Source organism: Arachis hypogaea, chromosome 11 (genome assembly GCF_003086295.3).
Source record: "Arachis hypogaea cultivar Tifrunner chromosome 11, arahy.Tifrunner.gnm2.J5K5, whole genome shotgun sequence".
NCBI classification, from domain to species: domain Eukaryota; kingdom Viridiplantae; phylum Streptophyta; class Magnoliopsida; order Fabales; family Fabaceae; genus Arachis; species Arachis hypogaea.
In genome coordinates this window covers 139,310,167-139,323,797 of record NC_092046.1, presented here as the reverse complement: position 1 = coordinate 139,323,797, position 13,631 = coordinate 139,310,167, and the positions used below count along the sequence as shown (strand labels likewise).

Sequence of the window (13,631 nt, the reverse complement as noted above, 5' to 3'; positions counted from 1 at the left end):
ATTTAATTTATACAAAAAGTAAAATTGGAATTAATTAATTGAAATGAAGATATTTTAGGTATAAAATATTATTAAAGTTTCAGTCTCTATCTCTAAAAATTTTAGTCACATGTGTCCCTACTTTTTGGAGGTACTGAAATACTGAAATTTTAGGGACAGAGACAAAAAATTTAGTACCAGTCTCTAAACCAAAAAACATGATACTGAGTCTCAGTCTCTCAGTCTCTGTCTCAGTACCTCAAAACAAACGCTACCTAAGCTTACTCTCGCCAAGGTTTCTTTCTTTTTCTTCTCAAATTTCCTTATTCTTCACCTTTTTGCCTATTTATTTCTATTTGTTTGTTAGGGTCCTTTAAAGGAATAACTTGAATTTTGCTCTGTGTATGTGCTTGTTGATGAATTATATTCATTGTTGTACTAGTTGTTTCAGATAATAGGAAGAAGGGGAAACACGTTGAGGTAGAGGAAGTTCCATTTGAAGGTTCTAAGAAAAGGAAGTCATGGAGTAAATTAGATGGTTTGGATTTGGTGCGGCCTGTTCCAGCTAAAGGGGTCAACCTTCGAATCCAGTGATAACAAAGTTCCATTGGAGATTAAGAAACCGAGCCAACAGCAGAGTAATGCAGGGAATGTCAATAAAAGTAGTGTACCTAATACTATTCTGAGAAAGCCACCGCAGAGTAATGCAGGGAGTTTCAATAAAAGTAGTGCTCCTAAAGTCCTAATATTATTCTGAGAAAGCCAACCGTGTATAAAGAGGATGATGAGGACGTGTTATCGAGGTTGAGAGTAAGACCAAATTTGTATCAGCACATGCAGGATGGACAAGTGAAGGAGAAGATATGTCACTTTTGGGGAAACCTGAACCACCACTTGCCAAGGATGAAGATACAAACCAAGAATCTTTTACTCGTGCGGACAACGAAAATGATTTGAAGATGAGTGCAGAAGATTCAAGTGGTGAAGCTGGTAACTGGACATTATTAGAATAGCTGCATAAATCGGAGAGTAACAATGACGAACAGTCTACTGATTCAAATGTTATGCTTAAAAATGATGTAGGTGCTAATATTCATTTGAATATAGAGTCAAGTAAAGTATGCGACTTGTCCTTTATTAATTTCATGCTTGATTGATTAGGAATTGGAGCAGCATTATGAGTTCCAACAGGAGCTGTCTGATTCAAGTCAACTATCAAATTTAAGTTCAGTTGATAAAGTGGAATTGTCTGTGCAAGCTACACAACAGGGAAAGCCGCAAAGGTATGTGAAATTACCATTATAATTGTATATTTCAGTTTATGATTGCAATGCTAGTTACAGCTAACTTTAAGGCATTTTCAAAATAGATTAGACTAACATGTGAAGTAAACCTCACATATTGTTGAAGAGAATGCTTTTATGAATACCGGAGGTTAAAAAACAATGATGAACTAGGGAATCCTTTTGATGTTTCAAATTTTCAGGTTAGATTATATGGAATATATAAGTTATTTATCTGATGCTGATGCTTTTGAATAGAACCTTTATGCTATTTGTTAATGTAGGAGGGTGAAGATGCTAATTGGACCACGGCAGAAGATTTGATTAGGAATGGAGATAGGGTAGATGTGGAAATATTAAGCTGTAGTAGCAAAGGCTTCATTGTAAGTACTTAATATCTTCATTTGTAATATTTCTTAGAATTGGATGCATTTCTCTTTGTATATAGCCTCTGAATTTGACTACACCATTTCAGGCATCTTTTGGTTCTTTGGTAGGATTCCTGCCGTACCATAATCTTGTTTCCAAGTGGAAGTTCTTAGCTTTTGAGTCATGGTTAAGAAAGAAGGGATTGGATCCATCCATGTACAAGCAGAGCTTAGACACTATTACAAGCTATGATGCTGAAAATAAAAATGTTTCTCCCAATTCTCCTCTGTATCAGGAGAATGATACTAATGTTGAAGAGAAACTTTCTCCAGATATGAAAATGGAAGATCTGTTAAGGATTTATGACTAAGAGAAAATTAAGTTCTTGTCCTCGTTTATTTGGCAAGTTTGGTGCTTAAAATACAAGAACACTTTACAGATGTTTTTCCAAAATTTATTTTCAAATGTGAAGTTCGAATGTCATCCTTCTTTTTATAATACTCAATGATATGCAGAAAGTTAGAGCGAATCTATTGTCGGTGGAAAAAAAATCTAGAAAGCTCATATTTTCACTAAAACCAATAGAGAAGGAAGACCTACTTGAGAAGAGAAATCTCATGGTAACTACTTAAGTTATGATAACTGTTCTTGAATTAGCATGAGGCATGTGTTGTTGAGTGGATGCAACATCAAGTGATCTTTCGATACCTTACTTTCGAATTTTTGTAGAGCTATGTAAAGAATTTTATATTTAATATATGGGTCGTTCATTTTGACAATCTTATTTCGTCGTCTCATTAAAGCTACGAGAATTGGAAGTGCCTTGTTTAACCTTTTCTTTTTTGGTGTGTGTGCATGTGTGTAGCTTGAAGGGGAGTCTGCACTAATTCATTAATCAGAATTATCATGGGATGCCACTTTGAACCCAGCATCATACTTCAAGATTCGTCAGGTATTTTGCTCCAAGACAGTGACAATTAGGAAAGTGGATAATTATTTTTGAATACAAGCTATAAATGATCTATTTCTATGGAATTAGCCAAATATTTTCCATTCTCTAAATATATGAGGCATTAGTTGGGTAGCCCAGATGTGCATAGTCTTTCTACGCTGTTTTACTTTGAGGCCTACTTCTTGCTCCAGGTTATAGAGATAAAAGTTCTGCAATTAGACTTTGCTCTTGGGCACATATCTTTATCGTTAAAGGGAGTCATGGTAATATATCTACATGAATATTTAATCTTTGAACATTTTCTTTATTTAAAAACTTGGAGATTTTACAAATCGCGACCTTCCTTCAGCAGCCCGATCCATTAATGGATTCCCTGGAGTCTGTAGTTGGGGAGCATGGACACTTAGACAGGAGACTGGAAGGAGCTCAAACAGATGAAGAGGTAATGACCTTCAATCTTTATCTGGGAATGTAGAAGTTACTTTAAATACTATGAAAAGTAGTGTAATCAACTACACTTCTCTCTATTTTCTGGTTGGTTTTATGGTTTGACATGGCTAATTATAATATCATGCTCGCTTTTGACAGTGGCCTGAAGTTGAATCTCTCATCAAAGAATTACAAAAGATTTAGGGGATCGAGTCTGTTTCAAAAAGCCGGTTCTTCAGAAGCCTTGGTTTGGCACTAACTTTCCAGGTATAAAACACATTTGAACCTCTGCATGTGGATATGCATTTAATTGTTTGCTTTTAACCCGCCAGAACTTGCCATCAAGTTAGCATTATGCATCATGCAATTCGGGTTCTGCACATGGTTGAGGAAGATTGATCAACTCTCATGTGAAGAAGTTATTGTCTTATAATTTTGTAGTTGAAAAATATAATGTTGCTGGTGAAAACTGAAAAATATGATTGGATCTTGGTTTATTTGATTGCAGGTTTACATGGTATTGATTTTCGACAATCAGTACAAGTTGCTGGCTGGATCTGGAAACAAAATACAAGAGGTAATGCTTTTTGGTGGTCTACTTTGTATACATGCAGATGATAGTTGAAGGGATTATTGATGTTAATCCCTCTGATCTGCATATGAATCATGTTGGGCAGGTGACAGTTGAAACGTGTATAGATAAAGAAAGGATGAAATTGGTGATAATGACATGTACCAATAGAGTGGAATAGTGGCTGCAAAGTGCAAAAACTGCATATTTTTTTTTGGCGAGTGCAGGCTGCAAGCCCCCAACCGAAGTTGATTATAGATTACAAGATAGGACGGTGAAACACCCACTTGGGCAAGAGCATAGTTGTACAATTTCATTATAAAGGTGTGTCCTTTTTTAGGGCAAATCACTGATATAAGCCAAGGGGAGGAAAAATTTACACCAATCAGCCAAATCAAAAACTGGTTCATAAATTAACCAAAAGACATTTCTATATAGTTCGAATCACCCAAATTCGAACTTCAATCTCCATGTAATTCGAATCATACTGATTCGATTTACACACACGCACACACCCACTAATTTGAATTATCCTGATTCGAATTACACAGTAATTCGAATCAGGGTGTTTCAAATTACTCATGCTTTGGCTATAAAAGGAGTTTGAACCAACCTCATTCGAACCACTTTTCCATTATCATACCCCACCAAATCCCAGAGAAAACGACCCAGAATGACTCCAACAAGGGCTCGAGCAGGATATTCAGCCCATGGGGGATAATCCGGACAGACTATATCGTTTGGATGGAGTAGCTCATATAGCCAGGGTCATCAACGAAGAGGTTAGTACGTAATCTTTTTTTTTTAAAGTAGGATTAAGTAACTTATTCGTTTGTTTATATACGTTATGTTAGTGGTTTTGATGGTAAATGACGTTGGTAACATTGTATGTGACTGATTTTTTATGTTTTGTTAGTGATAATGTATGTGATTTTGTTAGTGGTTTTGCAAGTGGTTTTGTTAGCGGTTTTACAAGTGGTTTATGTTAGTGGTTTCGTTAGTGGTTTTGCAAGTGGTTTATGTTAGTGGTTTTGCAAGTGGTTTATGTTAGTGGTTTTGTTAGTGGTTTTGCAAGTGGTTTATGTTAGTGGTTTTGTAATTGATTTTGTAAGTGGTTTTAATTATCTGGTCTATTATATGTGCAGCCCCAACGATGCATCTCGAGCATGCGACGACAGCAGGGCATGCGACCGGACGAGAGGTACATTCCGTACTTGTAGATGGCGGGATTATACCATTTTGCGAGACTGAACGAGAGATGGTTCAGATTGGATGAGCCCCTTGTGAGTGCTTTCGTTGAGCGGTGGTGTTCGGAGACGCACACATTTCACATGCCGTTCGGGGAGTGCACGATCACACTGCAGGACGTGGCGTACCAGTTGGGGTTGCCGGTCGACGGACGTTATGTCAGTGGTTGCTTGACGGATTTCCAGACATATATCCAGGATGGCCGTCCAACTTGGGTGTGGTTCCAGGAGTTGCTTGGTGTATTACCTCCTGCGAACCAAATCCAGAAGTTTGCAGTGAACTGCAGCTGGTTCCAGGAGACGTTTGGAGAGTGCCCTGAGGGAGCCGACGAGGAGACAGTCAGGCGCTATGCTCGGGCCTATATCATGATGCTGTTAGGCACTCAGCTGTTTGCCGACAAGTCCGGCAACCGTATTCACATTAGGTGGCTACCCTACGTGGCTAGGCTTGAGGATAGCGCCTGACTGTCTCCTCGTCGGCTCCCTAGGGCACTCTCCAAATGTTTCCTGGAACCAGCTGCAGTTCATTGCAAACTTCTGGATTTGGTTCGCAGGAGGTAACACACCAAGCAACTCCTGGAACCACACCCAAGCTGGACGGTCACCCTGGATGTATGTTTGAAAATCCGTCAAGCAACCACTAACATAACGTCCGTCGACCGGCAACCTCAACTGGTACGCCACGTCCTGCAGTGTGATCGTGCACTCTCCGAACGGCATGTGAAATGTGTGCGTCTCCGGACGCCACCGATCGACGAAAGCACTCACAAGGGGCTCATCCAATCTGAACCATCTCTCGTTCAGTCTCGCAAGATGTTATAATCCCGCCATCTGCAAGTACGAAACGTACCTCTCGTCCAGTCGCATGCCCTGCTGCCGTCGCCTGCTCGAGATGCATCGCTGGGGCTGCACATATATGCACCAGATAATTAAACCACTTACAAAAACCACTAACATAAACCACTTGCAAAACCACTAACATAAACCACTTGTAAAACCACTAACGAAACCACTAACGAAACCACTAGCATAAACTACTTGCAAAATCTCTAACAAAACCACTTGCAAAACCACTAACAAAACCACATACACTATCACTAACAAAACATAAAAAATCAGTCACATACAATGTTACCAACGTCATTTACCATCAAAACCACTAACATAACATATATAAAACCGATCGACGAAAGCACTCACAAGGGGCTCATCCAATCTGAACCATCTCTCGTTCAGTCTCGCAAGATGGTATAATCCCACCATCTGCAAGTACGGAACGTACCTCTCGTCCAGTCGCATACCCTGCTGCCGTCGCATGCTCGAGATGCATCGCTGGGGCTGCACATATATGCACCAGATAATTAAACCACTTACAAAAACCACTAACATAAACCACTAACATAAACCACTTGTAAAACCACTAACGAAACCACTAACGAAACCACTAGCATAAACTACTTGCAAAATCTCTAACAAAACCACTTGCAAAACCACTAACAAAACCACATACACTATCACTAACAAAACATAAAAAATCAGTCACATACAATGTTACCAACATCATTTACCATCAAAACCACTAACATAACGTATATAAACAAACGAATAAGTTACTTAATCCTACTTTAAAAAAAAAGATTACGTACTAACATCTTCGTTGATGACCCCGACTATATGAGCTACTCCATCCAAACAATATAATCTATCTGGATTATCCCCCATGGGCTGAATATCCTGCTCGAGCCTTTGTTAGAGTCGTTCTGGGTCGTTTTCTGTGGGATTTGGTGGGGTATGATAATGGAAAAGTGGTTCGAATGAGGTTGGTTCAAACTCCTTTTATAGTCGAAGCATGTGTAATTCGAAACACCCCAATTCGAATTACTACTAGAGCCAAAAACTGAGTAATTCGAATAATTCCAATTCGAATTACTTTGGAACGCGTGCTGGGTGTAATTCGAATCACCCTGACTGTGTGTGTAATTCGAATCAGGTTGATTCGAATTAGTGGGTGTGTGCGTGTGTAAATCGAATCTGTATGATTCGAATTACATAGAGATTGAAGTTCGAATTTGGGTGATTCGAACTATATAGAAATGTCTCTTGATTGATTCATGAACCATTTTTTTATTTGGTTGATTGGTGTAAATTTTTTCTCCCCTTGATTTATATAAGTGATTTGCCCCCTTTTTATGAGTGGGATGGGGGCGCTTTCATTGTAGTGAAAGAAAGGAAACATGTAGATTGTAGAGGAATCTTGAGTCTTTGCTCGTGTAAATATAAGTGATGCTTGCATTGCATGTTTGCACTTGCGAAATGGTTTGATTTGCGTCTTAAACGTACATAATTCCTAGTAAATAGATGTTTTTAAAATTTGCATTAAAATCTAAAAGTGGGAAAACAATTATGACGATATAGATGTCCACAAGATATGTTTATATTTGGTAAAGATGAATTGAATTTCAGTCTGTCTTGTACAAAAATTGGAATATAGTAGCATGAGTTCACACAAGATTAAATATTGCTTTGGAAAATAGATAAGGCATTAAATTTTAAGTCATTTATTTAAGATTATCAGAACTAATACTCAATTTGATCTCTAAATTTGTATGTAATTATGTGAGCCTTAATTTAATTTTTAAAGTTTTAGTTGTCTTTTTTAGTTTTTAAATTTTGCAAACACGACTTACATTAGTCTGATAATTTCCGACACAAAAATGTTAATGAAGTGCTGATATGGAAAACCAAATGCTATGTTGGAACTTGTAAAATGATGTTTAGGTTTTGGCGTTCAAATAGCCGAATAGCCAAAAAATAACGCTTGGTCACTACTTATAAGAAGAAAAATTTCAATGATATCACTTAGGATTTTTTTGGACTATTTGAGTGAGAACAAAAATGAGGTCGTGTTACATAGTCCGACATAACATCCAGCTGTCCACGTCAGCGTGGGTTAATGTTTGTAGGTAAAAAATTATCCTAAGACTAACACAAATCACATCCGCAAAGTTTGGAGACTAAATAGAATCAATTGAAATTTTAGAGACTAAATTGAAATTTGCATGCAAGTTAAGGGACCAAATTGAATATTATCTCAAGATTATTATTAGTAAAAATATTAGTATTTTTTAATAAATATATAGTAAATAAAATAAAAACTTAATTTTTTTTTCTAATTAGTAATTTTAACAAGTGCCTATCATTGGTTAGCAATATTTTTAAATTATTTTTAGTACATTTAAAATATAAAAAAAATTAAATTACCAGGAAAAAAGAAACAGAGAAAAGAAAATATATTGTGCTCCAGCATAGGATGGGGTTAACGTTGTAATTGACCAGAGTTTTTTACTGAAGTCTCTGAGAATAAAGACATAGGTGTAGATTACTGTGTAAAAGCTAAAAGGTTTGTGTTTCTTTCGGCCAGCAATTCTCAAAACCCTAATTTCAATGGCTAAAGAGTTCAAGGTTCCGCCGGTGGCCTTCCCACAAGCCGGAAATCCCATCGCAGGAGGTCCAAACATCCAGCAGCGACGCATGGCTGCGCCGCCCTTCCAGCCAAACTCCGGCATCCCCTTCATGTCCTTTGACATAGGCTCCGCCGCAGCGTCCACCTCATCTGGCCCAATCTACTCCGGACCCGGCACCGTGGGCGGCTCCGCCAACTTCGACGACGAGGAACCACTCCTCGATGAGCTCGGGATCCACCCTGAACAAATCTGGAGCAAGATCCGATCCGTTCTGAACCCATTCCGCGTGAACCACACCGTCCACAAGGATTCCGATCTATCCGGACCGATCCTTCTCTACATGTCGTTTTGCCTCTTCCAGTTACTCGCCGGGAAAATCCAATTCGGCGTGATTCTTGGCTGGATCGTGGTCTCTTCGATCTTCTTGTACGTGGTTTTTAACATGCTTGCCGGTCGAGCCGGTAACTTGGACCTTCACACGTGCACCAGCGTGGTTGGTTACTGCATGTTGCCGGTGGTGATCTACTCGGCCATGTCGCTATTCTTGCCTCAGGGAGGGATCGTGGCGATTGTTGCCGCTTCGGTTTTCGTGCTGTGGGCGACCAGGGCTTCGACGGGTCTCATCGTTCTGCTTGCGGATGGCGGCGAGGAGCACCGTGGCTTGATAGCGTATGCGTGTTTCTTGATCTACACTCTATTTTCGTTGCTTGTTGTGTTCTAGGGGTGGATGTGGATTTGTTTGGTTGTTTTTTCAGATTTAGAGAACGGTTCTTTTTTTGTGGGGTTAGCATTGCATATTCACGCTATCGTATAGTTATAATTTGATGTAGAAAAGTGGAGATTATTGCCCTTTATTGAAAAAGATTTTGTTTAAAATGTTATCTCTAGGTTACTTGTGTTTGTGTGTGTTGCAGAAGTATATATGGTTAAGTTCGTTTCTTTTTTTCCATCCTAAGAATTTTTTTTCTTTATGATTGAAGTCTTCCAAGTGCAAACTGACTTTTATGAATGAATTCTTAGTTCATTTGCCTCCTTGAGAAAACACAGGGTTGAAACTCTCTGCCCCGTTTTAGTCTGTCATTCTTTTTATTTTTAAGTTATGTATCTGATCTAAAACATGATACCTGTGCTTTGAATTTAATAAATGTCAGACAATGATTTGTTTGGTTTAAGATGAACAATTGACCATAATTATCTGGCCACAGATTCGTTACGTTAACCATCCTAAAAATATTTATGAATGGAACCCCGTTGTTTTATTCTCGGAAGAATTGATAATTAGACATTGCCCCTTTATATTTTTAGTTTCCAAAATGTTCCCCATCGCTTATAAACATTTTTTCAAAGAGAAGAGACATTTGGCTCTGAGGGTTCTTGCCTCCTTCTACCGACGCTGCACCACACTTTCAGATCACTCTGCACCGTTGCTGGTTCTCTGCTCCTTGCCCTGCGCTGTTGCATGTTCTCTGCTCTCACCATGAGCCGTCACTAATACTCTGCTCCTCGCCGTATCTCGCCTCGCTGCTGGGTGGTCTTGCCTTGTCCACTGTTGTGCTTGCAATTGGAGTGGCCTATAGTCCTATACCTCGCTCCAACATGGTTTGCATCAGAGGTAACAACTAGTAAGTTTTTCTTTTTTTTTTTTTTAATTTTTTAATTCTATTTAATATTCATTCATTAAGTTGAATTGGAAATTGTTCTTGATTCTTGTATCGGACCTTGTCTTGCCACTTGGGTGGATCATTATGTTCAAAACACAATTCTTAGCTTTTTCACGTGTTTATGCACATCAAATTATTAACATTATGATTGAGTATCTATTTTCTTTTGCTCAGCTTGGTGTTGAAATTGTCCATGTCCTCATTGGCCCAGTTTCATACTTGTTGCTCTCCAAGCCTGCCAAGGGTGTTGAGAAGACCTTCTCTCTCTTCTCACTTCTCCCCAAGGTCCTCACTGGCTACAAGTAAGAACTTTAACTTTTGTATTGTGACTATTGCTTGTTTTTTTGTGATTATATGTGCGTCATATCTCTAACTTACTCATATTTGTAAAATCAGCAAAGTCATATTTTCTAGTGTAGTTGTATTTGTAAATTGATTCTGCTTTGCTCATTTTCTTTTAATTGTGGATAATGAGATCAGAAAATGCATTGAATATTTGAACGTGATGAATCTTTTTTTCGCTTGCTAAAAATCTGTCACAACTCACAATGTTTTTGGTTGAAGTTTGATTTGTGTTTCATAGTTTTTGAGATGAGTCTCTTCCTTTCTAATCTGGTTGTTGGTGATTAAAGTATGTTCAAAGTTGAAAGAAATGTTAAGCAATTTGCCCTGAAATTCAGACATAGTTTATGATAGGATGTAATGTCCCTATTTAAGTAGATATAATTTTAGTAGTATTGAATGACTTTTTGTGAGCTGATTATTGATTAAAGAAAAATTAGTTTTTATAGTTAAACAGATTATTTGTGGTTTAGTAAGTGAATTTAGTTTACTGTGCATGCTTGTGATTTTCATTGTAGATAGCTGATTGCTTTATTGTAAATGCCACTCTTTGGTTTCCTCGTGTAGAGTTAGAACCGTAAGGTAAAAGATTCAACTGCCAAGGATACTCTCTCTTGCGAAGGATACAAGGCCTGCGTGTGAACCGAGAGACCCCAACCTACCTCACGCTACGTTGTCAGATCTCATGTGAAAAGCTTACCCTAAATGTAGTTGTGATTGGCACTGCTGTGCATGATCATGTCTTTGGTTATATTTTGACATTCTCTTTTTTTTTTCAAGCTAATGCAATTTAGTTGAGTTTTTGACGGGGTGGTACTGTTTTTACAACGTTAAAATAATGATTAATAAGTAATTTTTCAGCATTGTAAAAAACATGGTGCTCTCTGAAAGCAAATGTTTAATTATGTGATTATTGATTATATAGCATTAGTCATATGACTCTTAGTTTTTTGTGTTTGAAAAAACCTGGAAATTGAGCTGAAATCAGCTATAATGGCAATTATATATGCAAGGATGTTGCACTTGCTTGGCTATGCTCACGACGTAACAAAAACCTCTTATTATTTAAGAGTAACCAAATTGATAAAATCTACAAGTGATGACCTAATAAAAATACAATTAATCTCTACATCTAAGTCATTTAACCAACTAAGTCAGTCTAACCAAGTAATTTTAATCTAATTCACCTCCATGCCCCACTATCTCTAATAAACTTTTGACTTAACTTGCGAATATATATAACTGTCTTTTTCAAGTGAATTTCATTTTTTTTTTTCGAATTTTCTCAGCGTTTTCTGCGTTCTTTGCATTCTCTTTAATCTTTGCGTTCTCTTTTTTCTTTATGTTTTCTTTGTTTTCTGCGTTTTCTTCGTTCAAGATCAATGCTTTTTATCTTATTTAAATATTTGGATCAAATTTTTTGAAATCAAGCAGTGAAATCAGCTTTAAACAGGTATTTTGTTTTCGAAGACAATGAATGATTCAAGTTCAGACTGTCAATTGAACTAGGAGAAATTGGATTATTGTTTTGAATCGAATCAAGTGGCTGGGGTGTGGTTCGAATCTAGTTAATGTAATTCGTTAGTAGTTTATGATTTTGTAGTTGAATAATTTTGTTTTTGTTTGTAAAGATTGTTGTTTATGGTTGATGGTTTGAATTTGAATGTAATGTAAGAATTCCGAATCTGAATTATTATTTTGATGAATCTGTTTCATTCTTAGTTTCAGTGTATTTGGAATTATAAATTGGTTTATTTTGGAAATGCTTTCGGTATATTTTCAAGTTCAGACTGTCAATTGAACCAGGACAAATTGTATTATTGTTTTGAATCGAATCAAGTAGCTGAGGTGTGGTTCAAATCTAGTAATGTAGTTCGTTAGTAGTTTATGATTCTGTAATTGAATAATTTTGTTTTTATTTGTGAAAATTGTTGTTTATGGTTGATGATTTGAATTTGAATGTAATGTAGGAGTTCTGAATCTGAATTATTATTTTGATGAATCTGTTTCGTTCCCAATTTCGGTGTATTTGGAATTATAAATTAGTTTATTTTGGAAATGCTTTCGGTGTATTTTCAGTTTCTGTGGGATGTTGATGAGCAGCTGGTGCCAAAGGTTGGGATGACTTTTAACACGTTTGATGAAGTTGAAAAATTCTACAAAGATTATTCTAAACTTGTAGGTTTTTCTACGAAAATTCAGAACACAAATAAGAAGGGAAATGAAATTAAGAACCAATTGATTACATGTAGCAGAGAGGGAAAATGAAAATGGAACATATCTCCAACTCAGAAGACAAATCCCTCAACTGGATTAAATTGTCCTGCAAGAATTTATATACATATATTGAAGGACATTGGTGTTTGGATCATTTCGAAGGTTGTATTGCATCATTCGCATCCATGTGTCCAAATCAAGCAGAGATGTTTAAACAACACAGACAATTAAGCATGTCTGTACGCTGTACAATTGAGAATAACGGCAAAGTTGGAATCAGACCAAACAAAACATATCAATCATTTATTGCAGCAGCACAGAGTCATCGTGAATTAAGTTTTATTGAAAAAGATATGAAAAATTACATTACGAGAGAAGTGCATAATGTTTCGGAACTAGAGGATGCAAAAAAAAATTTGGGAAATACTTATTAACAATGAAAGAGAAGAATCATAATTTCTTTTTCGAGTTTGAACTTGAGGTTGATCAGTCAATTAATATTCCTTTTTGGGTCGATATAAGAAGCAGGGCTGCTTGTGAGTATTTTGGAGATGTTATTTTATTCGATACCACTTACAATACAAACAGATAATTTACTATTTTGGTTTATGTGTTTTTTGAAACTGCTCTCGGTGTATATGATATCTTTTTTTGGTGTATACATGATTTGTTTCTGTGTTGTTGTCTTCAGGTATAATTTGGTTTTTGGTTCTTTTGTTGGTGTGAATTACCACAATCAGTCAACACTTCTGGGATGTGTTTTGATGAAAAATGAGGATACTCAATCATTAAAATAGTTATTTAAATGTTGGTTCTGTTGCATGGGAGAAAATACTCTAAAAGGTATTCTTACCGATCAATGTGCATCGATGCAAATGGCTATAAAGGCTTGTATGCCCACAACAATTCACAGGTGGTATATTTGGCATATTATAAAGAAGATTTCACAGAAATGGAATAAGTGACACGAAAAATTGAACACGAGATGAGTCATGTTGTTTGGAACTCTTTTACAAAAGAAGCATTTGATATGAATTGGAATGATTTTCCGATGAAGTATGGTGTTGGCAATAATAAGTGGCTTTTAGGTAATGGTGTCTTTATTAGGATTAACTGA

The 13,631-nt window shown here is 36.9% G+C and overlaps 2 protein-coding genes and 1 pseudogene across 7 annotated transcripts; all 3 read left to right on the top strand.

Moving 5' to 3' along the window:
- The first annotated feature begins 514 nt into the window (after window positions 1–514).
- LOC112721999 (uncharacterized) lies at window positions 515–3,764 on the top strand (annotated as a pseudogene).
- Window positions 3,765–4,803: 1,039 nt separating this feature from the next.
- LOC140176242 (protein MAIN-LIKE 1-like) lies at window positions 4,804–5,295 on the top strand. Its single transcript, XM_072206177.1, has one exon. It carries the CDS (start codon window positions 4,804–4,806, stop codon window positions 5,293–5,295), a length of 492 nt encoding a protein of 163 aa, XP_072062278.1.
- A 2,797-nt stretch (window positions 5,296–8,092) lies between these two features.
- LOC112722981 (uncharacterized) lies at window positions 8,093–11,242 on the top strand. Of its 6 annotated transcripts, none has more exons than XM_072207550.1 (4): window positions 8,156–8,963; window positions 9,647–9,906; window positions 10,130–10,257; window positions 10,865–11,242. In XM_072207550.1, the coding sequence occupies exons 1-2, from the start codon at window positions 8,275–8,277 to the stop codon at window positions 9,660–9,662; spliced, it is 705 nt and encodes a 234-aa protein (XP_072063651.1). In that variant the 5' UTR covers window positions 8,156–8,274; the 3' UTR covers window positions 9,663–9,906; window positions 10,130–10,257; window positions 10,865–11,242. The 6 variants fall into 6 exon arrangements, with proteins under 6 accessions (XP_072063647.1, XP_072063646.1, XP_072063651.1 ...); XM_072207549.1 differs by having other exon boundaries at window positions 9,647–9,916; XM_072207548.1 differs by having other exon boundaries at window positions 9,600–9,906.
- Window positions 11,243–13,631: the final 2,389 nt, after the last annotated feature.

Bases quoted from the DNA above. Each gene is read 5' to 3' on its own strand.
- LOC140176242 (XM_072206177.1), top strand. From the start codon at position 4,804: ATGGCGGGATTATACCATTTTGCGAGACTGAACGAGAGATGGTTCAGA.
- LOC112722981 (XM_072207546.1), top strand. From the start codon at position 8,275: ATGGCTAAAGAGTTCAAGGTTCCGCCGGTGGCCTTCCCACAAGCCGGA.